Raw genomic sequence first — 23,196 nt, forward strand, 5'->3', positions numbered from 1 at the left:
AAAAATCCGCGTCCAGCAATGTCGCAAACTGTGGCAGGAATCGAATTGCTGATGTAATATCAAGTGTGACAAAATCAGTCTACGTTTTATTGCTGTCATCTTTATGACTAATTCGCAAAGGACAATAATGTTATTGAATGATAATGTGAAGCAATCACCACTCATTACATGAGGCAATCCATTTTACCTCACCTAGGGCGCAGCAAAAAGAAATGAGAGAATGATGACGATGATGATGATGATGATGATGATGATGAGAATGATGAGAAGAGTTTGTAGGTACGTCTGTTTGTATGTATGTGAATATATATCTAGGTATACTAATATTAGAAAGAGGAAAACTTTGTTTGATTGTAGTGAATAGGCTCAAAAACTACTGGACCGATTTTAAAAATTCTTTCACCATTCGTAAGCTACATTATCCACAAGTAACATAGGCTACATTTTATATGAAATATATTTGATAAATAGATTTTGAGGCGGTACAAAGTTTTTCGGGTCGGCTAGTCATATCATAAAATACCCATTCCACACCAACCAGATCCAACTTCAATACGATTACAATTAGTCAGTTACGCAAAGCCGTTCCCTTTAACCTTCCGAAACTCTAGTTAATTAATCAAGCACTAGAACAATAAGTAAAAGCCTTGTTAAGCAAGTCACCCGAACGTATAGGGAGCTTCTAACAAGCTTAACGACTACCCTAATACAAGGAACAAACTAAACTTCAGTGTAACTAAGTACAATGTGTGTATACAATTCGTATAAATACATATCGTGAAACTCGAGGGAATCGTATGAAAAATAAAAAACATATAGGTTTAATATGAAACTTTTTATATGGAATACATTATTATTATTAATATGTGTTGACAGAAGGTAGAACCAGTATGACCCGCCTGTACTTATTTCTAGCTTAAAACAGTTCTTGAGTTTAAGTGAAAGAGTATGGACTCTATTAGTTTTCAGCTCTCAGGTAGAACCCCTGTTCTGTATGGCGGTGGTTACAGATGGCCACCAATGGCAGTAGCCTACATGTTCGTTTACTACTTAAAATCTTATAAAAATACCTTTTAATGACAAAAGCAACAACTAAGAACATCCTTAATTATGATCTACGTAGCATAGCAATGTGACACAGAGTCCTGGACTCGATTCCCAACCAAAAGACATTTTAATGATGAATTTCCGTATCTGGGTCTATGCATTTGTGTACTCTTTACGTCTCCATAGTATCCATGATATCTATGTAGTTTTAGTGTGAGTCTATGAGCGTAGAAAGCGTCATTATTCATATTGAAAGTAATTGACTGCAAATAGGACATGAGGCCAATCAGGTCGATTGCAGTTGCAGTACTGTATAATGTGTAGTATATCTGCGACACCACACCCTTTAAACTAGGACATTGGTTTTACGATGCTATTCAGCCATTACCAAGTATGACCCCCTCAATCAAACAGATAAACTTAAGTTAAAAAAGTTTTCTTTATAAAATATTTTCGAAATATCTAAGTTCAGAAAAAACGCCAATTCTTGCTAATTATAACTTTAAATCCATCGGAAATCGCGGAAATCGCGTATTCTTTTTGAACCTAAGCTCTCGGCCACAGACTTGGTCTAAGCGAGAAGCGGCGCGATTTTTGGTCGTCCTACATTTGTTCCGGACTGCACACCGCTGTCGCCTGTCGTCCATGTAACATGCTTCATACATATAGGTACATACTATGTATGTAGCTATATATATGTCTTCATACATATACATTTAATTTTGTTCTATAAGCTTATCACGCCGATTTTTGCCGTCGCTAGTCATGGCAAATTCGCGACCAAGCTATTATATATCGATCCATATTATTATGTTATAAAATGAATATTTGTTTGTCTATTCGTAAAAACAGCCTGAAAATACTGAACTGATTTAAATAAATATTTTATCATTGGTCAACTACATTTTATTTATTTTTGTCGTCACGATACCGCGAATGAAACCGCAGGTCACAGCTACTAAATAATAATTGAGTGACTGAAGATTTCTACGAAATTGTTGATAACCTCATACCTACTTTTTGTATGAATATTGTAGCTATCAAATGACCTTCCTTAAACATTGCGCCTGCGCTAGAAGGAACCACTTAATCGTCAGAGCCGGTTGGCCAGCCAACCGCGGCCAATACCCCAACAAAGACCATTGTCCTGTAACAGATCACAATGCCCTTTGGCAATTGAAGTCGTAGTCTCAACTCTCAACTGTACGTAGAGGCGTTTATCTTCTATCTGTGTGACGCAATTCGTAACACGCAACTTCATACACATATTGTACAAATATTGTAATGTAGTACATGTTACCCTATTGCGGTATTATTATTGATGGGACGAAAGACGTAACTTTTTTCACTTCAAAAAATACATAATACGACACACACGACGGAGTAGTCTTTGTGTCCGTATGACAGTGGGTCCCAGGTTTGATCCTCGAAGAGGCATCCATGATGAATGAGATATCTGTTCTGAGTCTGGGTTTTTCTCTTTATGTGCCTTTCGTACCCACGAAACAGGAAAAATCGTGGCCTTGAGTGTAGAATAAGTTTTAACATATAGGTATATAAAAATTCTGTCAATTAACTCATTTAATTAAAATGCATTGTAATTGACGATGCTGCTTTAAAATTCGTAATTAAAACGCACAAGCGAATCACGTTAACGTAATTAAAGCAAAGATTATGTAAATGAAATATTAAAACAAATATTTAATTGTTCAATTGCTGAGACGTTTTCACGTTAACAATATGTATCTTTTAATTAATATCCAAATACTTTTGTTATTATTAAATGTTATTTAATTTGCGCGTTCTCAAAGTACACACACAAGATAAGAGCTCGCTTTTTCCAATTTTGTACAGGCCGACATTTCCCACTCCCGCCGACTTTACCCACATGACGTAAGTCTGTCAACAACCCAGCAAGGGTATTTTGTTATCGAAAACGTGCAGTGGATAGGAGTGACAGCTTTTGTTGCAACGTCTATTCTTCACTCTCGATGACATTGTGCCGACGCTTCCATACGTGTTTGTATTCATAAGATAAACAACGCTGGAATTCAATATTCCGAGTAAAGAAATAGCGAAGCGCCACAAATTGTTCTGGCTTTTGATGATTTTATAGAAGTGGAATGGAAATGCATGTAATGTGATCTGAGGAAAATAAGAGTTGTAATCGAAGTGAATTTAATGGTTTTAAGACTAGAATTACTAAGGTGGTTGAAACGTTACCGTCGCCTATTTCTGACCAATAACAACAGTGTTAAGCGCTAATGTGTTCTGATAGAATATTAATCCTCTCTGAGGTTAATTACTAATATCCAGGGCGGCAGTAGTCACTTAACAACTTTCTGGATTGCATTCTCGTTTGTTACATCTTTAATATAACATAAAATAGAATATCAATGGCGAAAACATATAGAATGTCTTCAAACCGCCCATAAAGTCGTCGTCAAAGTCTAACGACTACCTACTATTCAGTAATAACATAGTCCGACAACTAAACCGCCCTCGGAGCATGTAACCTTCATCTTAGTTTCTAGTATATAGAAAACTGTAGCGTTTGTGACCTTCGCCCCTTAATACGTTACCCCTAGGAGCGTGGCATAAATGAATAATTAAAAGTCGAATGCTTCAAGCGCTCTTTGTAGGCAGTTTCCAAGAGCCCATCGCATAAGATATTAGCCAAATTAATTTTGCGATTAAGTTATCTTGATGGGAAGTCTGTAACGAGGGAGCCACCTGAATTTAAAATGTTTCTAAGTAACGAGTAAGGCGAAAGTTGAAAATGTATTACATTAAGACTTTTGCTTTCTTAATAGCTATTAGGAGAATAAGATATCTCATTACTTTAAAAGTGGTAGAACCCTTTGTGGTTCGACTCCGGCGGCACCACCGCCACACCTATTTCTACCTAATAACAGCAGTGTTAGGCGATGCTGTGTTCCGGTTTGAAGGGTGTGGTAAGGGAGACAGACTTTTCCGAGGCGTTCCAGCTTAGTCCTCAGGGGTAGCGGCGCATCTGTGGCCGACCTCAGGTAGGAATATCTAATCCTATCCGGGGTTTATTACAGATGTCCATGGGCGGCAGTAGCCACTTACCATCAGGTGGACTGCATGCTCGTCTGCTACTCTTATATTATAAAAAAAAGGGCGTAAGTTTCTCTCAGAAAATTGGGGAAGTCTTGACGATACTTCGTTTAATTATTGGAGATATTTTTCGTGGAGTCTACTTCGACCTAATAGTAGTCTAAGTGTACACAGGCTTAAGCCTAGCGCTTAAGCAGAGTGAATAAACCCTTTTTGAGATGAGGCCTATATACCTGTAAAAGTCTAGGGGACAATTAATGGACTGTGTAATCCAACCGTGTTTTACCTTATGACATGGTTTAATATATCTATTACCATTTTTAAATAAATTTTCTCAGCTCCTAAAATTATGATACGAGAATGCTATCAAATAATACATAACGGCAAACATGCGGTTCTGGATTCGATGCCGGACCAAATAATTTACATCTAAACAATGAATGTATAGTATAGAAACATATGATAATAAAACAGTCAGTTAAACCAATTCCTAGAGTGTGTTAATTTCTTTCATTACATGCACAAGTAATTATAGAATTGCATAACAATTTACAGCTTCTCAGAAGATGTTTACACGTAACAAAGTATAACAAAAACATATTTCAGTAGTGTGTCAGTAGAGTAGTCTAAAAATAAAATCAATCAGTTTGTTTTGTAAACGCAACCCAAGAAACAATAATCATTTAACGTTCTTCCCGACAACTGGTTTCATAGAAAATTAATGAGTCACAAACGTAGAACGTTTCGAATAAATATGTTTATGACAAAGGAACATAATCTATTTTATGAAAGTCGTGAACCATTTTTGTAATTATGTGCTGTATTAGCCCCGATAATAGGGATCAATACCCCCTAATAATAACATGAAATCGTCTTAAGTCATATCAATATATGACTTACTAGCCCCAACCTTAATTTATTTTATTTTATTTTATTTAACCTTTAGTTTACTTAGCATTAATATATTTCATATAAACTATAGTCTATGTTACTCGTGGATAATGTAGCTTTCGAATGGTGAAAGAATTTTTAAAATCGGTCCAGTAGTTTTTGAGCCTATTCATTACAATCAAACAAACAAACAAAGTTTTCCTCTTCATAATATTAGTATAGAACACGATTTCATGTTAGTTTTGTTACAGATGAAAATAAAAGTATAATGAGTATTCAAGTTACTCTGCATAATAATAGTAGAAGCAAATCAATATAGGATTGGACTCCTACCTAAGGTCAGCCACTGATGCATTGATAGCCCTTAAAACTTGAATGGGAATAAGTGTATCTATCTCCCTAATCAGACCCTTAAAATCAGATCATAGCGGCTTTTAACACTGCTGTAATAATATAAAAATTCAATTCAATTCAATTAATTTATTGCAGGATAAGGTGAAATACATAATATGTGGAATACATTAGTTTTGTGCTCCTTATGCATCGTGCGTTTTGTGCAAAATAGGTGGAACTGTGATGAGCACAGTTTCCACTTTGATACTTTTCTAGATTTGTGTGTTTATACACTAACCTTTGTATGTGTACAAGACGTATTATTGAGAAGTGAACATAAAATGCATTGCAGTCCAGAATGGAAAAAAAGACGTTACTGACGAGCCAGATACCTAAGAAAAATTAAAATATCTCATAATAATATAAATCGACACCTCATCATACATAAGCTGTAATATTAACCATTCATTTTAATGGACATTAAAACCACATACGTAACGTCCATCACCATTATAATATCAAATACTAAGCCGCCGTCGTGGGGCGTCGTGACGAGAATAGTTCGCCATAAAGAGATAAAATCACGTTGTCACTTTAAATAAATAAGACCGTCCACTTAAATTTCCTGTTTATTTCTGTTCCCCCACCGCAACACGAGCGCTGGCTAAAAATGGAGACGGAATTAGTTTCAGATTTAAGGATACAGGAATTGCGTCCATTGGGAATATCTTGCAGACAGTTTTCTCATATTTCCATTTAATTTATTAGGAATATAAAGTAATTTTAAAAATGATATTATCAGAATTGAAATGATAGTAGATATAAAAATGATGTTTATAGCAATATCAAATATTGATAATTTTTACGTCATTGTTTAAGCGTTCAATTCGCAACATAATATTAATTAAAATTGCAACCTTTAAGAATACCATCAATCATGCCGTCGAAATGTGGACGTTTCTACTACTTGTACTACATGAAGTGAAATGAAAGGCCTTTTCCCATACAAGAAAGTGCTGTGAGAGAACTAAAAAATGTCGGTCATGATTTTTTTCTTTAATTGCTAACGGAACGAAACGAAATCTCATCTGAAAGGATTCGGCAAGAAACTCAGCGGGCTTGTCTTTTATTTCTCATTTCTATCATTTAGCGAATTAATGCATAGCTATAATATTGTGGCCATGCATTTTAGCTCGAAAGATACAGTTTGAAACATGCCATCAAACATAAGGTAATAACCATGTAATTTAATTAAACTATTTTTAGACCACAACCGTTTACCACCACTAAAAATGCTGTTTCATTTAATATTGTTTGCAATGTCTTCATGTCGGTCCATACACGACCATTTGATCGTGACGTGAACCTCTACGGATGGACCCATTGTACCGACACACAATTGCAACACGAAACAAGACAAACCTAGACACGTGTCGCAATGTAACTGTACGCTGAGTAAACAATCGTTTGAGCGTGAAGTATTGTCTCACAAGGGGAGATATCCTTGCCGTGGCGGTAACGAGTCGGATGTGGAAACGTGCCTACAAAACGCATACTTTAAATACTATCCAACGAAATCGGTGATTCTAATGGATCAGGATTCCTCGTCAACAAAGTTCAAGCATTTGCTACCAACATGGTCGTTTGACTTTATTGAGTAAATAACTAGAATGTAGAAAATTAAAAAATAGTTTTTTTCTATAATATACTCGTAGAAGTAGAAAATGAGCAGGAAATTTATTTGAATGTAAGTGGCCCCTGCCGTAATTGATAAATGGACATCAGGCATCAACCTAAGATAAGATTAGAGTTCTACCTGAGATAAACCACGGATGCATTACTATCCCTGAGGACCAAATTAAACCGTCCCGAATAAGTACCTATCTCTCCCTTAACAATCTTCAAACAGAACACAGCAGTATTTAATACGGCTGCTATTAGCAGGAAAAGGTGCACACATGTTTCTACCAGCTTCAAATTTATACGAAACTAACATTTTCGAAAAAAGATTTCGCTATTTCTTTCCTTATCCGCTAAATTCGTATTTCACTTGTACTTATTACCTCGCAATATAATGACTAGGTACAATCTTACGACTTGTGACACGTGATCTTAAACGTCATTAAGTCGTGAGACTTACTGGTTTGTTTAGTTTTTTAATCAGTTTTGTATTTTTGTTAAGATTTTCTGAGTGTACGCGATCGTGTATAAAAATAATGCTTTATTGCCACAAAAGATACAAAAAAGGTTATATACTTAAATCTAATTCACACAATAATATTTTGTTGTAAGCAAAGGAAGAGGCTCAGTTTGTGCTGGCACGGGTTACCTCGTGCAGCGCTGTTTTACAGATTCCCTTTCCCTGAGATGTTGTTTGGGCCTTTTTAACGCATTTTGTATATTTTGTACTATCTGTTTTATCACTATTGCGTAGAAGCATAGAACGTAAGTAATACCTACTTAAAACATCTACCTTTAAATCACTATTTACGTATGAATTACTTATTCCGTTTTATTTATTTGTTATAAGTATCTCAGAAATAAAACTGCATAATTACTGTAAACGAATTTATCTAACATGCAGTATAGTAACTTTATAACAATAAAATGTTTTTGCCACTTAATAAGGTATTGCATGTATAATAAAACACAATTAAAGCGACTTAATTATTTAATTTATTTAATAGCCAATTCACAATTTTATATTAAAATAACTCATTGTTCTGTGCATATGGATATCTAAAAATATTTAGTCAGGGTAAATACGCTCAATAAAGTGAATCAGTAAGTATATTTTTATAATAATTAGGCATATTATACATATAAATCTAAATATATTATTACATTTATAGGGAAACACTATTTATAAACGCTAAAATGTGGTATAGCCAGTATTTATAAATGCTAGAAGGTGGTAGAGCCAGTATGGTTCGACCTGGGCGATACCGCCGCCATTTATTTCTAGCACGAAGTAGATCTGCGTTTCTGTGCCGCCTGACTCACATATGAGGCAACTATCTTAGTCTTCAAGAGGAACAATGCACTTGTGATCAGCTTCAGGTAACTGTTAGGTATATAGGCAGTTGATCATTGACCCCATGAGTAGTACGGACTACTTACCATCAGGTGAACTGCAAACTATTATCCTACTCGAATCTTATAAAATATACCATAACATACCATACCACATATACCATAAATCAATACTAACTTACCAAACACATACTAAAATACAACAAGTTAGTAAGTCGTAGAAAGCTAGAATTCTAGTGATGAATTGTTTGACGCAATTTAAACATTTCCTCAAATCTGTCATCATTACTACAAATTGTGTGAGCTCCACTCGAAATGTCTCACTAATTCTATCACTGCAGGTCTAACGCAAATGACTAATGCAATTTCGTACAATTTCCGTCTTGCTATTACGTGTTTACATTTGTACGCAAATAAATGCAATTGACGTGTGTACTTGTATCTACATGTGCGATTTCTAAATGTTTGTAGTGGTCTATTCTACAGGCCAATTTTAGAAGGACTCTCACGCAACACAGGTCTTAGTAACTAACAGACTATAATAGTAAAAAATAGTACATTACAATACGAGGACGAAAAATTTTTTTCTGACAAGTGTGAGTTTGCAGGCCGAGCCGCAGGCGAGGACTGCAATCACACGAGTCAGAAAAACATTTTTCGTCCGCGTGTTGTATAAAATTTTATATTACGGGGTCGGAAATGGGGGTTTTGCGCACGCGAAGCGTGCGTAAAACGTCCATTTACGCACGCCGTGATATAAACATAATTCCAGCATCAAATTCTATCATTGCAGGTCTAACGCAAATAACCAATGCAATTTCGTACAATTTCCGTCTTGCTATTACGTGTTTACATTTGTACGCAAATAAATGCAATTGACGTGTGTACGTGTACATGTGCGATTTCTAAATTTTATTTGTAGAGGCCTATTCTACAGGTCGATTTTGAAGTAACTCTCACGCAATACAAGTCTTAGTAACTAAAAGACTAAAATAGTTAAAAACAGAGTTCCGGAGACAAACTTGAAATCTACTATATGAATTTATATATATTTCACAAAACATTTGTATAAAAATATACGGCTCTAGATCCAACTTTAAACTAGAAACTACGTGTATAAGACTAGAAATACGTATGATGGTTATACCACTCTAAACTAACGGTAAAGATGTACTCTCTGTGGTTTGACTGAAGAGTCACATACGCAAGGACCTTCTGCTTTATAACAAGCTCTACTTCAAAGCCGGCGATGCATTGGCGACTCCTCTGGTGTTGCAAATGTCCATAGGCGACGGTGATTGCTTTCCATCAGGCAGCCCGTCTGTCTTTTCGTTAGGTTACATATAAAAAAAAAAAAAAACTGCAGTGTTAAGCGCTGACGTATTCTGTTTTAAGGGATACATTAAGATAGGATACGACATGATTCATTCCAACTTACTATTTAGTAGCAGCGACCTCACATAGCACTTCAATACTTTTCAATATTGTAACCGTGGGCGGTAGTGACCATTTTACCAAAAATAACCCCTACAATGTTACAAAATGGCTGTAATACCTGAAGAAAATATGGACCCATTAGACCCACAGATACCCTCGAAGAGAACTTGGCAGTTTCGCGAGGAAGAATACGGACACCGAACCACACTTGAATTGGGATAACGAACAGGATACAAGAATAATACATTGATGTGAACTGAGATTAGGGTTGCCATCCATAGTAATGTTGAACTATGAAAAAATATTTCTACTACTACTACTAAATACTAATAAATGAAAGGTAAATTTGTATTATAAAAGTATATTTTGTTTTATCCCGCACCCTAAAACGCTTCATTAGCAGTAATTCCATTCCAATATACTGAAAAAGGTCACCGAAAATGGTCTCCAGAAAATGTTATGTATGTCGTCTTCGGCAAAAATGAATGTATTTCCTAAAATAAGTACCTACTACATATTTCAAATGTCTTTCTAAGAAATACTATTTTCCCTCAAAAAAGGTGGTAACTCTAACTGATACAGTCGTGAACAGTTTATTGTAGTCCCAAGTTCAGATAGGTCAAACATCGATAGCACGATAACTTACGAGTATATGCTTCATCTTAAACACATTATTTTAATAAACGCGAAATAATTCCGTAATTACGATAATAAGTATGGGATTTCAAATTATGCTGTAACATTTTCTTAATATTTCTGTATACATTTTTAAGCATTTAGTTTTGCAATATTGAAATGAAATGAAATATTTTTATTTTAATAGGCCAACGACGGCACTTACAAATTGTCAGTTACAATTTTTTCTTAAACTACTACCGGATCGGAACGCGACCTCTACTGAAAAGATCCGGTAAGAAACTCAGTGGGTTTGTCTTTTTTTTAATAATAATTATATTTTTTTAAATGCTATCATTTTATATATAATAAATAAAGCATTAGCTCCAGTATCTTGCTTTACATTTATCTATATACCAACTAATAATCTCAATTTTTAAATATGCGTAACTGTTTGGATGGCTATAAATAAAATATTTTTTCTGCACAAAAGTTGAGTACCTAATACACGTAATTAAACTAATTTTACAACTACATATATGTATAACCTGGGATTTTTTACATTATACTGTTCGCTGTCTTGTAATCCACCCGTACTTAAACCGGAAACCGCAAATCGGTCAATGGCGGGCATTGCTATTGAACCAGTCAGCCTGACACTGTAGTAAAGTAACCTATTGCGAAATAGCAGTTTCCGCTTCAGATAGTTTCTAATTCTAGCAAGGTTGCCTAAAATACAATGGCTATTAAACGTTCGTGAGTTTGCTAATGATGTCATGGATTCCAGAATCCGATAAACAGACGGTGCATCCGGTAATTATTTATAGAAACTATATAAATTTGCATCTACTTTAACTTTATTGCTCTAAATTGAATATTAAATACAGTTTATGAAACTTCTATAAACTAACTACCGTCAACTTAATGTTTTGCCGTGGAAGATCTGCAGACAATTTCTGGATAGATTGGTTATTAAACGGCTTGGAGGTAATTGGTTTGTACGTTTTTTTTAATATAGAAGTAGCAAACGAACATATAACTTGATGATAAGTGGCTACCCCTGCGCGTGCTACTAATGGTAGCACCGTTATTGGTTTGACCTCCGAAATCAAACCGCAAATGGTGCTACCACCTTCGAAAAGTATTAGTATTTTCAAAAAGTATTGCATTTGCATACTTTTTATTTACTGGTCACTGCCAAGTGCCTGTACGTAGTAGTATAAGAGGAGAGTACTTTCCGTTAGGTCCTGTTAAAACATATAAGATTCCTTCATTTCTCCTAAATAAAAACGCTTTATTAAGGATGTCTCCTTCATCGAAACTGCTCTTCAAATCAATATTAATCAAATATATCATCATCATAATATATCATAAATATATAATATATCATCGGGAAAATGTATTTGTCAGTAAATGCAGGTCACATTACAAATACCTTCGATTAATTATTTGTTACAATTTTAAGTGCACATTATATGCCTATGTTAAGTTATATTTGCAGATTGCGGCTGACTATAATTAAGTATATTGTTATGCCTATTATTAAATACTTGTCCTTATACCTATTAGGTATAACGTTATCCTTATAATCCAACATGTAAATTCAATATTCACCAACAAAGTTTAGAGCAAAGAGCGATATAAATTACTAAGCTAACTGTTGTGTACTTGCACAAATTTAAAAATACAAAAATGATCTGAGTAGTCAGTAAACTCAGTTTAGGTATTTGCACCCTCTACCGTTCTTTTATTTTGTTCCTCTGGAGCTCTGCCTAGTACATAGACCTATAAAACCAAATGAGTATAAAAACCAAAATCTTACCTCTCCAAGATTGATGAACCCGTGGTCCATCGCGACCGCATCCGCTGCTTCCCTCCCCCCCGGCACGTGGACAGCCCATGTCGGCGTGTAGTGCGCACGCGCAGCCTCCAACAACGACAGCAACACCAAGATGGCCGACGCCACCGCGCACCGCGCCATCGCACACACACACACACACTCACCGGCTAGTACTTGTTAGCATTGCACACACACTTGTCAAAGAATACTTTACTCCGTAAAGCTGGATTCTGAGCTAATTTGATAAGTGACGTAGTGGTTGATGCTGTCGACGTCAGTATCGGATTTGTTTGGCTAAATATTGATCTATAACATGTGGTAACGTAAGTTAGGTAACTGATAAGTACTTAATACTTTTCGTGACACGGAATCTTGGTATTTTTCAGGATTCGTAAGCTTGGTGTTATTTTCTATTCTCTTAGCATATAATATTCTTAGCATGGACGTTATGAGATTATAAACATGAAACATTCGTAATAAATGTACCTTAAGTAGGTACTCGTACCTACTTAATAAATCATTTTAAAAATAATCCAAATTAATGCATTATTTTTTATTCATATCCTATAATGTAGCGACGAAGGTATAATAATTATCGAGTAAAACTTTAATTCTGACGTAATTACCACCCTGAATTCGCACGATAACTGCATTGATAGCACGATAATAGAGTATTACGTCAGTTTGCTTGATAAGGCCTTTCGATGCCAAATTCAGGTCGATTCTATAATTATTCGTTTTACTAACACAATTGTGGTTATAATTACTATTTTAGAAGAAATTTGGCGTGGTCAATAAAACTTGTCCCAGTATTTAGTAAAGTGTAAATATGCTTTGTGACCGACTGATTTAACTGTTCATAATGTAGATTGAACTGCATACAGGACGAATACCGACAGTAACATAAATAGGTTACGTTTTTACGAAGTTTTATTTAATGAAAACCTTAGTCTGTATAACCTTTATGACTGTACCTAAAACTCTAATGTATGCTAAAACTATGTTGTATCTAGACTACTTTGTATGTTCTTATCCAAAACGTGTAAAATAAAGTGAATATATTATTACGAAAATGTATATTACATGTAGTGTACATGAATAAATTATACCTACTTACAAATTAATTATTATAAGATAACCTTAAGTACATATATGTATTTTAAAATGTTTCGTACTCCATTTCCTCTTTTCTTGATAAATAACATATTATACTTAATGAAATGAATTGAGTTAAGTATGAATACGAATAAAACGTTATATATACGAACATTTAACATTCTAGTTAAAGTGATAACGGTCTATATCTGTATTTTCCTGTTTATCGTGTCCTTTATGATGATTATTATATAAAACATGTTAGAGTAGGCGTAAATTCGTTAAATTATAATATCTAACTATTAAATACTAGAACACCCACACCAAAGTGAGACAAAAATAATATTATTAAAACAATATTAATGTTGCTTTAACAGTGTAAGACTCTGATGATATTTTATGTAATCTTAATAAAAGCTTTTAAGTGTTAATGTTTCTCTCATTAAAATCAGGTCAACAAGAGTAATATTATTTTCCCGGAATATTTGTTCTTATTCTCTGAGAATTTTAGTTAACGTTTTCTTTTATTAACCTAGGTAGCTACTTTGGTGAAGTTGATACAATTTTAACACTTGTAGGCAATACTCGTACATACGAGTATTGCCTACAAGTGTTACGAGTATTACAACAGATATATTATATAAAATGTGTGTGTGTTATTTGGTGTTGTGATCTCAAATATTGTCATGTCTCTTCTCATATATGTTGTAGACTACGCATAAGGGATTCAATCGATGTTAGGGACACTAAAACCTTCTTACTATAACTAATGTCACCAACACGTACATCCTGGCATGGTATCTATGGCTAAATATGCCTTTGATGCGGAAATCTTTGTCTCTTAATTAGTAGTTAATACTAATAGTTCAAACGCTATTTCCTGTAAAATCATCGATAAATACCTATTCATAGTATATATATAGCTTATCAGTCCGACAGAACCGAAGTCCGAAACCACTTTATTACCGGTTCAGTTTTTTATATAAATATAATTATTTAGCCAAAACAATATAACAAGGTCGTGTGTAGCGTAGGTATGAAATATTCAGATATTAGCGTAAAAATGGCCCTCGTTAAAAGTTCGCCGGTCGGCTGTTACAAGTCCACGACAAGTGGGTCAAGTACGCACCAAGGACAACATTAAGCTGCCAGCCCTCTATAACACTTCATTATCGCATCACTGGCCTTTCATTAATCAAATCCTTGGCCAGACGACGCTTGGCCCGGATTAAAAACAAAACTTACGCTTAATGCCACTTTCGTCCTTTGCAGTGACGTGGCTTTCTGCTGAAATTGCCTAATCTTTTATGTATCTCGCAGCGTTTATTACTCGAAAGACATGTGTATATTGCACTAATCTACGCAAATATGATAAAAGATAAGCGGATCACTGTAGGATTTATTCATAAAGTAAACCTTTTCAATGCCAGACTTGCCTATTCTAATAGCTCTATTTTTTGACCTGAGGCTGAGAGGTATGTGTTTTATATTTCAAATATATACACAATAATATAGACAAATAGTTTTCGTATCTATCGGTATAACATTTTTCTTCTTGATTGTACATATTCGATTGTACTAACAAGATGCTCTATATATCGCGTATGTAACAGAAGCACATTGTGTCGACTGACAGTCGCATCGGTTCAATTGTTACGGATTATATTTGGCTTCAGTCAACGTGATCCTGAACTACTGAACCATTCAACTGTACACACGATAAGAAACTGTATTAAGCTTACAAAGATATATCAATAAACCGGATACCGTATTAATGTCGGTAATATTTTGCAAAAAAATGTACCTACATGTTCTACGTTATCTAGCTTTAATGATTTGGTGGCCATTCCATTTTGGTGTATTATATTTCTCTGTATTAAGTGGTCACTATGATCTTATTTAGGATAACTATTAATAAGACTGAAGTTCATATTCTGATGCTATCACGTTCTTCAGACTAATACGAGTCACGACCACTCCTATGAGACAATAGGTGCGGCGATACTTTTCAGACCCAAATAATAAACACATAAATCCTTTTTTAATGAAAATATCGTTCGAAAGTTACAGTCGTGGGTATTTTTGTGCAACAAATAATGTTCAATTAATAAAGCCATCACATATCAAAATTTATATTTGGATCTGAATAATAATCGTTTAATTACATTTAGTTACCTTTTAGTTTTCCCTAAATGATCTCACTTTAAATACAAGGACAAAGTCAAAATTAGAGAACTATCCACGAATATTTTTTGGTCAAACATAACTACTATGTTTAACAAAATGTTGGTCATATTTCGTTCTGAGGGCACCGTCTTAGGAAAGTGTTCCGTTCAACAATGTTATCGTAATAGGATTGATAAGTTAAATACAAAAAGGTCGGTGTATCGACAGAAACAATTGTCTCGTTTTATCTCGCTGCAAGGTTCTTGACCGAGAAGATAATTTTGCACATACCTACTATTTTCTTTGAAATAGCACGAATAACTAATGGTACTGGTAAAAGTTGCAGTTGACTATTACTTACAATAAAATTTAACATCACAGACTTTTACTTACCGTGATGTAGCTTTACGTACGTTTAGTTTAAGTACATATTTAATACTGATTTTGATTTACATTTTCCTTGCATAAATATTGTGATAGAATGACGATCAAAACATAAGTTTGGTATTCGTAAGAACATTTTTAAAAACAGGTATTTTACTCGGTGCAGTCATTAAAACTTATAGGTATTATTTTGAATTGTTTGTAACAAAAACCGATTCGAGTAATTTAGTTGCAATGTTTTTGTTTTATTTGCCCTAATCTAAAAGAATAAGTAGCAAAAAATGTGCAGTTAGTTAAGGATGAAACGAAGGTAGGTAGATACTCTTATCTTTTTATGTCAGCCAAAATGTTAATTAACGTTATAAGTCTAATACTTTAATATTTTAATTCATTAATTAGATATTCATTTACATTTATATAATGACAATGTAATTTAGTTGTACCCACTTTGTGTAGGAATAAAATAATGTGCAAAACATGTAGACAATTGTAATAAACAAATCGTTGTGATCATTTTTCTGCCTCTGCACAATTCACTTAAGTAAATAGGCAGCAATTTGCCAACGTAGTCTTCGGAGAATATGACTAAGGATTTTAATAAGTAATCGGCATTTCGATACTTCAGGTTTCTTCGAGCTATGTTTTATTTACTCAAAGATTAAAATAAACAAATTAACTACACAAGTGGGCCAGACAATCATATGCGTACGCAGTCATCGGTCGACTAACAACAATATTTACAGTTAGGAAAATGCAATAAACTATCACTTGGATTACGCATAGCTCGCTTTTACTGGCTGTATTAAATATCATATTGGCCACGAGAATAAATTAGAGCACAATATAAATTGTCAAAGACAGAAGACAGTTATCTTATCTGTTTCCATTGGTGCGTTGTGTAAACAATTCGTTTTGTGAGTAATCGCCAGCCCGGGTATTTCGCGTGCAGCCCACAACGTGAGACGGATGTTTCATCGATGGAATCCGATGGGAAGGACCAAGATTCCGTGGCACTTTAGACAATAGTAGCCGGTGAGAGTCGGCGCCGCTGTGACGAGCGTTCACCTCTCGCATCCCGCCTCACTGTTATTATCATTTTTGGCTAATATTAGAGCCAATTCAAAGGGTGTTTCTCACGTACAAGTTGGCAGCAACATCCACTACGTTACACAGTAACACACTACAGTCATTATATTGCTCGACACGAGTGTCAAGTGGCGCGTGAATATCGACACAGGGCGACGCAAAACACACCCGTCACGTTCGCGCACGTGATGCTGACTGATTCGTTTCACTTGCTCTCGCCTGGCCGCTCGCAGCGATTGGAGCTCAGACGACGCAAGACTTGCCAACCTCAAAAACTTTACCCGTAATTTAGGAAACGTAGTTTCATAGCGTATAATACTTTTAATAATATATATTTTTTCAACTCTTCGAGTTAACATTTTTCTTACGTGTACCTACGATAATATTTCAGTACAATGAAAAATATAATTCATCAATTACATATATTTAAGTATGGTTTAAATTCTAGATTTACTTATAAATCAACAGATTACAATTTATATATTAATCTGAAGAATATCATTATCATTATAAGAAATGTGGATGTACCACATAATCTATAATATACCTATATACGTATTTGACCTACTTATTGATCCTTAAGAGAAGAACACCGTTTACTTAAACACTCGTGATGCTTACACGTATAGTCAAACCGATTATAATAAAACTTTACAATAGTAGCAGAGAGAATACCAGCAGAATATATACACAATAATTTATCCCAGAGACTGTTAATGTACCTACATTAGATCGTTTCTTGAAGCTATACCTATAGATCTACTCAATATTGGACTCGCATAAAAAACTACTACCTCGTTTATATATTAACTATGTCTTTTTCGACCCAACTTGGCGTGGCGAAATAAGTACCTACGTTTAGTGTAATTATGAATTGTAACAAAATACTATTTTGGCACTTGTAATAAGATATCACTCATAGTACGCAACTTCTCAAGTACCTATGGGTCAAAAAGGCCATTGTTGTTTACCTTACAAAAGTTTATTTTTATTTTGATAACCTTTTAACCTAACAAGTGTTATATGGTACCTAAATTTAAATATTAATTGCTGTTATCTTTAATAGCGATTAAATGTTATACTAATTATTCTTTATGTTGTGTCCAAAAACTCATTTAAGTGGTAACCCAGAGTGTGATAACATTGGCTTTTAAGACAAATAGTAAATACTATGTTACTCCTTATTATTATCTTACATAAGACATAAGACAGTCATATTTTTGAGAAGGCCAGATTCTCTTTTTATGTTAAACAAAAGTAGATACCTAGTTCTTACTAAATATTTCATAGACGTTATATTTCATAGAGTTGTATAACCTGATACTAGATAAAAGAATGACTGTCCTTTCCTAACCAAACTTCTTAATTATTCTATCAAGGTTAATCAAAGATTCACCAATTATAAAATTATTTAAGTATTACCTTAACTCAAGAGTATTACACAACGTTACGTGTAATACTCTTAAGTATTAAACTTACGGGCGCTGTAAGGGCATTGTATAATCTAATATATATGTTATATGCCGTACTTGGGTATCTACGCAAAAATTTATGATAAAATCAGCAAAAACAAAAGCTAGTAAAGAACTATTCAGCTACTATATTTATTATCCTAATTGAACTTTAACATACGTTTTATGCCTATAACGCTAATAATAAAATCTGATACGTACCATTAGTTAATACACGTTATACCTACATACTAACTGTAACGGCATATTTTTGGCAAGCTTGCGACCGTAATGTAAACTTTTTATTGCCATGTCAACGACCGTCTGAAAACTACGTTAGCGGTGTAGTAGCCCTAGGGTTTGTGGCTTTTTATTACTCGATTTTCGATACTGGGTGGATCTGATATCAATTTAAATGAGATACACGTACATCACCTTCAGCGTCAATAATAACGTAGTGTTTAGCATAGAAGAGAAGAGCAAGTTTGTTTTTTCTGTTCCATGGTGTTTAGAAACTGTAAGTGTAAATTTCGAGTCCCAGGCGAGCTTTCGAGTTTTTTATATTATGTGTATGACAAATATTACGTACCTATACTAAGTAACTTACTTATTACTTGCTTAATAACGATGAAACAGCGTCGTGGGGTTACCTAGTTCGTGTACAACTGCTAGTCCGCTCTGAATATAGGAATGAATCGCGTCGCCATAGCAAATTTTATGACTACACCTGTTCGCAACAACTTCAAAGCAGACTAGCAGTTTGGCGCAGACTGTAACCTGCTCTCCTTAGACTAAGAAAACATTTCAAGGGTGTGTATTGGCTAGTGCGGTGGAGCCTACTCTCTCAATAGTGGGACAGTAATGAGTTGACATGGTTGACGACGTCTTTGTACCTTCTGTCTTCATCGTCAAACACTACTATTTGGTACTATGGATCGCTCATAATATCTACTATTTCCAGAAACATAATAAGTTACAACTCAACTGGTAGCAAGTCACAACATTTAACTCGTCAAAAATAAAGTAATATAATGAATCAAATGAAACAATGACGATACCCTAACTCTTATATTGTGATTGAGTTTAATTTAGCTTGTCTTGTTGTTATTTTCCTACGTGATGTACCTACTTGAGTAGGTAATAGGTACTTATACGATTTACCTATATGATGCAATTCGGTCACAGTGGGACGACAAAGATTTCAAGCTCAAATTTGCTTCTATAAGCCACCGGTCTCTATACCCTCAATTCAGATCCGAAGATCTTATCCGCTGACCTAAATTGTTGAATAAGTCTAAATTACATCTAAAGTGATGTCACAGTCCACGAACAGTTATGTTAGAGTAGATCTCAATCCGAAGTAAACTAATACTAAAACACGAGTACTATTTTCCTATAAGGGAGGTTTCGTATTACGTATCATGCGAGGAAACGAGGGTTGAATACATTAAAGAAATAGGTAAGATTTCGGTCGGGTCTGATTTGTGAAATAAGATATTTCGTACCTTTCTTGAGGATCCATAAATATGATATTTTAGCACCACTGACGTTGGCGGATAGGTAATCAAAATCCGTGTCGAGAGGCAAAGGAAATCCGTAAAATTTCCATCGGATTTCCTTAGAAAACTTACTTTTGTTTTTTTTTTACTTAGAAAATGTTCGGTAATCCACAAACCCACTTATATCATCTTGTTTACAGCAATATCTATTAATAACGTCGCTGTGTTCTGTCCAGGAAGAGTCTTATACGTAAAATGCAATGTAGATATTTCAAGCTAACAATATGTCGATTGATTGGCCTTTCAGATCTCTGTGTCATTTGCATTCTGTGAAGCATTCCGGTCTCCTTAAAATGCGTATCACATATTCTCTCACTTTCTATATGACTTTTAAGATCAATTCAGATCAGATCAGATTAGAAAGACCGCAATCTTTTTCTGTTAAATTTTATAACACTTTTATATTAAGTCATATTCATACATAGATAAGTCATAGGTACATTCACACTCATATAAATTTATAGAAGTTAGAACATAGTTTTCATGTACTTATTAATATAAAACTTGAAAATAGTTTTTTTTTTAATAAAAAGACGACACACTCGTTCACCTAAAATATTATTGTGCCTAATAGAATCTATACACGAAAACATTTACTTTATTTGGAACTATTTAATTACAGAAGTCTGTGTTATTATAACCAAATATAGTTGTATAGGCGATCCATTATAAAGAAGCATTGGCTTAAAATGCTTAAAATGTGCTACATACAATGTATTATTATATATTATATAGTGCAGGGTGTGCAATGCACGCGGGCGGCACCCCCTGAGACAGCTAAGAGCATCGTCTTGGACCATCATGGTACAACAATGATATGACAAAAGCGGCCAGCCAGCGCGGCAGTTATCAAACGCGAGCGCCCTATGGGCCCTATACCTACTTATAAAATAGCTTGTTGGAATATGAAAAAACTTTCTTGTTACGACGGCAAAGTGAATAGTTATAGCCGCTTTCAGGCCTAGGGGGCGCCAGGGTTTCATTGCACACGGGCGCTACACGAGCTAGAGCCGCCCCTGTATTTGAATATAGTAGTATTTATATTAAAGTGCTACTTAATCGAGAATAAAACTAAAACCTTAGGAAACTGTGCCGATGACACTATAAGGTCTATTAGAGATTTAGAACTATACAAAAAGTGCGTGAAAGAAAAGCTTTTACATAAAATATTGTTTTATGTTAGGAGATATTAATAATCTACTCTTTAAGAACTTTTATAGTTTAAATCAAAAATAAACAAAATGATCGAATGTTCGTACCTAATCAATTATCATAGGAAGCGTTGTGATCATTAAAAGTACCTATATATTTTGTCTGTGCTAGATCTAAAACGTCAAATTCCTTTAACTTTGCCTAAGAACTATGTAGTGAGTTTTACGTAAATATCACATCGGGTTTCCGTGCAATGGTTGTAAATGTCGGGGCAAGTTTTACTGGTAGTAAAATGTAAAGTTTTCACAAGAGGTTTTCTTACCCAATAGAAGTTTTGTGCGTTAGTATTCTGGAAATGGTCGAAAACTATATTCTTATGAATATTATTATTGAAAAGTAGATTATTTTAAAGAAGAAAAAATAATTAAAAAAATAATAAATTGAAAATTCTGGTAATGCGAATAATTTAAGAATGTGAGAAACTTAAAAATTATGGAATCGAAAAAGAGAATGTCAATAGAAATACTTAGTTAATAGAACTTATGAAATAAACAAAAAAGTGTTATCGTAAATGTTATTGGATAGACTCTATTATTATTGGAATTATACATATAAACTGCAAAATCAGTTTACAAAAATGTTTTTCCTAAAATTTATAATAATATTTAAGGTCGAAACTTTGGTAAACATATAATGATATTTATGTTGGTACTTTTTGAATACCATGTATCAGAAAAAAAATAATAGCATCTAATAAAAATATAAATATTTCAATGTATTCAGATAAATTTTAATATAACTTACAGATAACCTACTGTAGAAGAAAGACGATTTCCACACTCCTTGCCACGATAATATGACCTAGAACAGAAAACATAATTCCACATTTAGAAATCTGGTTTGGGCCGGGATTGAACCCGGAACTCTGCATGTAGACAGTTATGGTAAACGCTCCGCCACATGGGCCTATCTACTAAACGCGTTAAGTATACGAACGATCGATTATTCACAATAATTTTCCCGAGAAATCCATGTGTAGCCATTGATCTATAACTAAAGATCCGCCACAAGCGGGCAAAACTTGAAACATACAAAATACGGCAAGTGGTGTAAAACGACTCCAGCCAAGTCCAGTCGCTCTCGCGCGGCGTAGTAATACACACGAATGTTACTGAACACGTTAAACGTCATTATTTTGAATTTAAAGCCTCAAAATGCCTTCTTGTGCAATGCGTAAATGCAAAAATTATGCTCGAAATAGAAACAAACTTCATGGAATCACCTATCACACGTAAATGAAGAGAAATTATTAAATTTTGTTTATTTTTCGTGTTCGATCCGCCATGATTACGTGAGTAACCAGAAAGAGACAAAGTATGTTTTTGTCAATGAAAGTGATAAAGACGCAAAATGCATGGTCATAGATCAACAGAACAGAAGTGACATTTTATTGAATCTGACGATGTTCATATGTCGTATGTTATAGTTTAAGATCCCACTGCTTAATTTTTATATTAGTGTGTTTTTAGTCAAAATATAACATTTTATGGTTTATTTTAATAAAATAAAATCGATATATGGGAAATTCTGTATCCTAATCTTTAAATTTCCTTCGATACCTGTGGTAAATAATAAAAAATATTACCATAAAATTTATATAGGATAGTATACGGTATTTTAAAATTTCTTTAATTTAATAAATATTTCAATCATTAAGGTCGTATTTCTTCCTTAACCTAAACATAATTTAATAAACAATCTTTGTATAGCCAGAAATTAATCCTAAAAAAAACACGGTAAAATTAGAATGTTATATATAAAATTCTCATGTCACAATGTTAGTAACTCTGTACCTACTCCTGCGAAACGGCTTTACTGATTTTCACCAAAATTTATACGCATATTCAGTAAGTCTGAGAATTGGCTACTATCTATTTCTCATATCTCTTAAGTGATAAGGGTTGTTCACCCTTAACATTTTTTTATTTATATGGCAACACAATGTTTGCTGGGTCAGCTAGTACAT

At 34.2% G+C, this 23,196-nt stretch overlaps 1 protein-coding gene across 6 annotated transcripts in view; it reads right to left on the minus strand.

Annotated features, from left to right (window-relative positions):
* The window catches only part of Fur1 (Furin-like protease 1), a 317,043-nt gene extending 299,821 nt beyond the window's left edge, over positions 1–17,222 (minus strand). For 2 of the 6 annotated variants that reach the window (XM_073081973.1, XM_073081968.1), the window contains exons 1-2: positions 17,064–17,220; positions 12,260–12,583 (exon numbers count right to left, since the gene is read on the minus strand). In XM_073081973.1, coding sequence (XP_072938074.1) covers positions 12,260–12,418 — 159 coding nt within the window. In that variant the 5' untranslated portion in view covers positions 12,419–12,583; positions 17,064–17,220. Of the gene's footprint in view, positions 1–12,259; positions 12,584–16,987 lie in introns of all 6 variants that reach the window. The other 4 variants (XM_073081972.1, XM_073081971.1, XM_073081970.1 and 1 more) reach the window with 4 other exon arrangements.
* Positions 17,223–23,196: the final 5,974 nt, after the last annotated feature.

The sequence above is a fragment of the Epargyreus clarus genome, unplaced genomic scaffold (assembly GCF_041222505.1).
Source record: "Epargyreus clarus isolate Ecla_fem2 unplaced genomic scaffold, WU_Ecla_fem_2.2 ptg000017l, whole genome shotgun sequence".
NCBI classification, from domain to species: domain Eukaryota; kingdom Metazoa; phylum Arthropoda; class Insecta; order Lepidoptera; family Hesperiidae; genus Epargyreus; species Epargyreus clarus.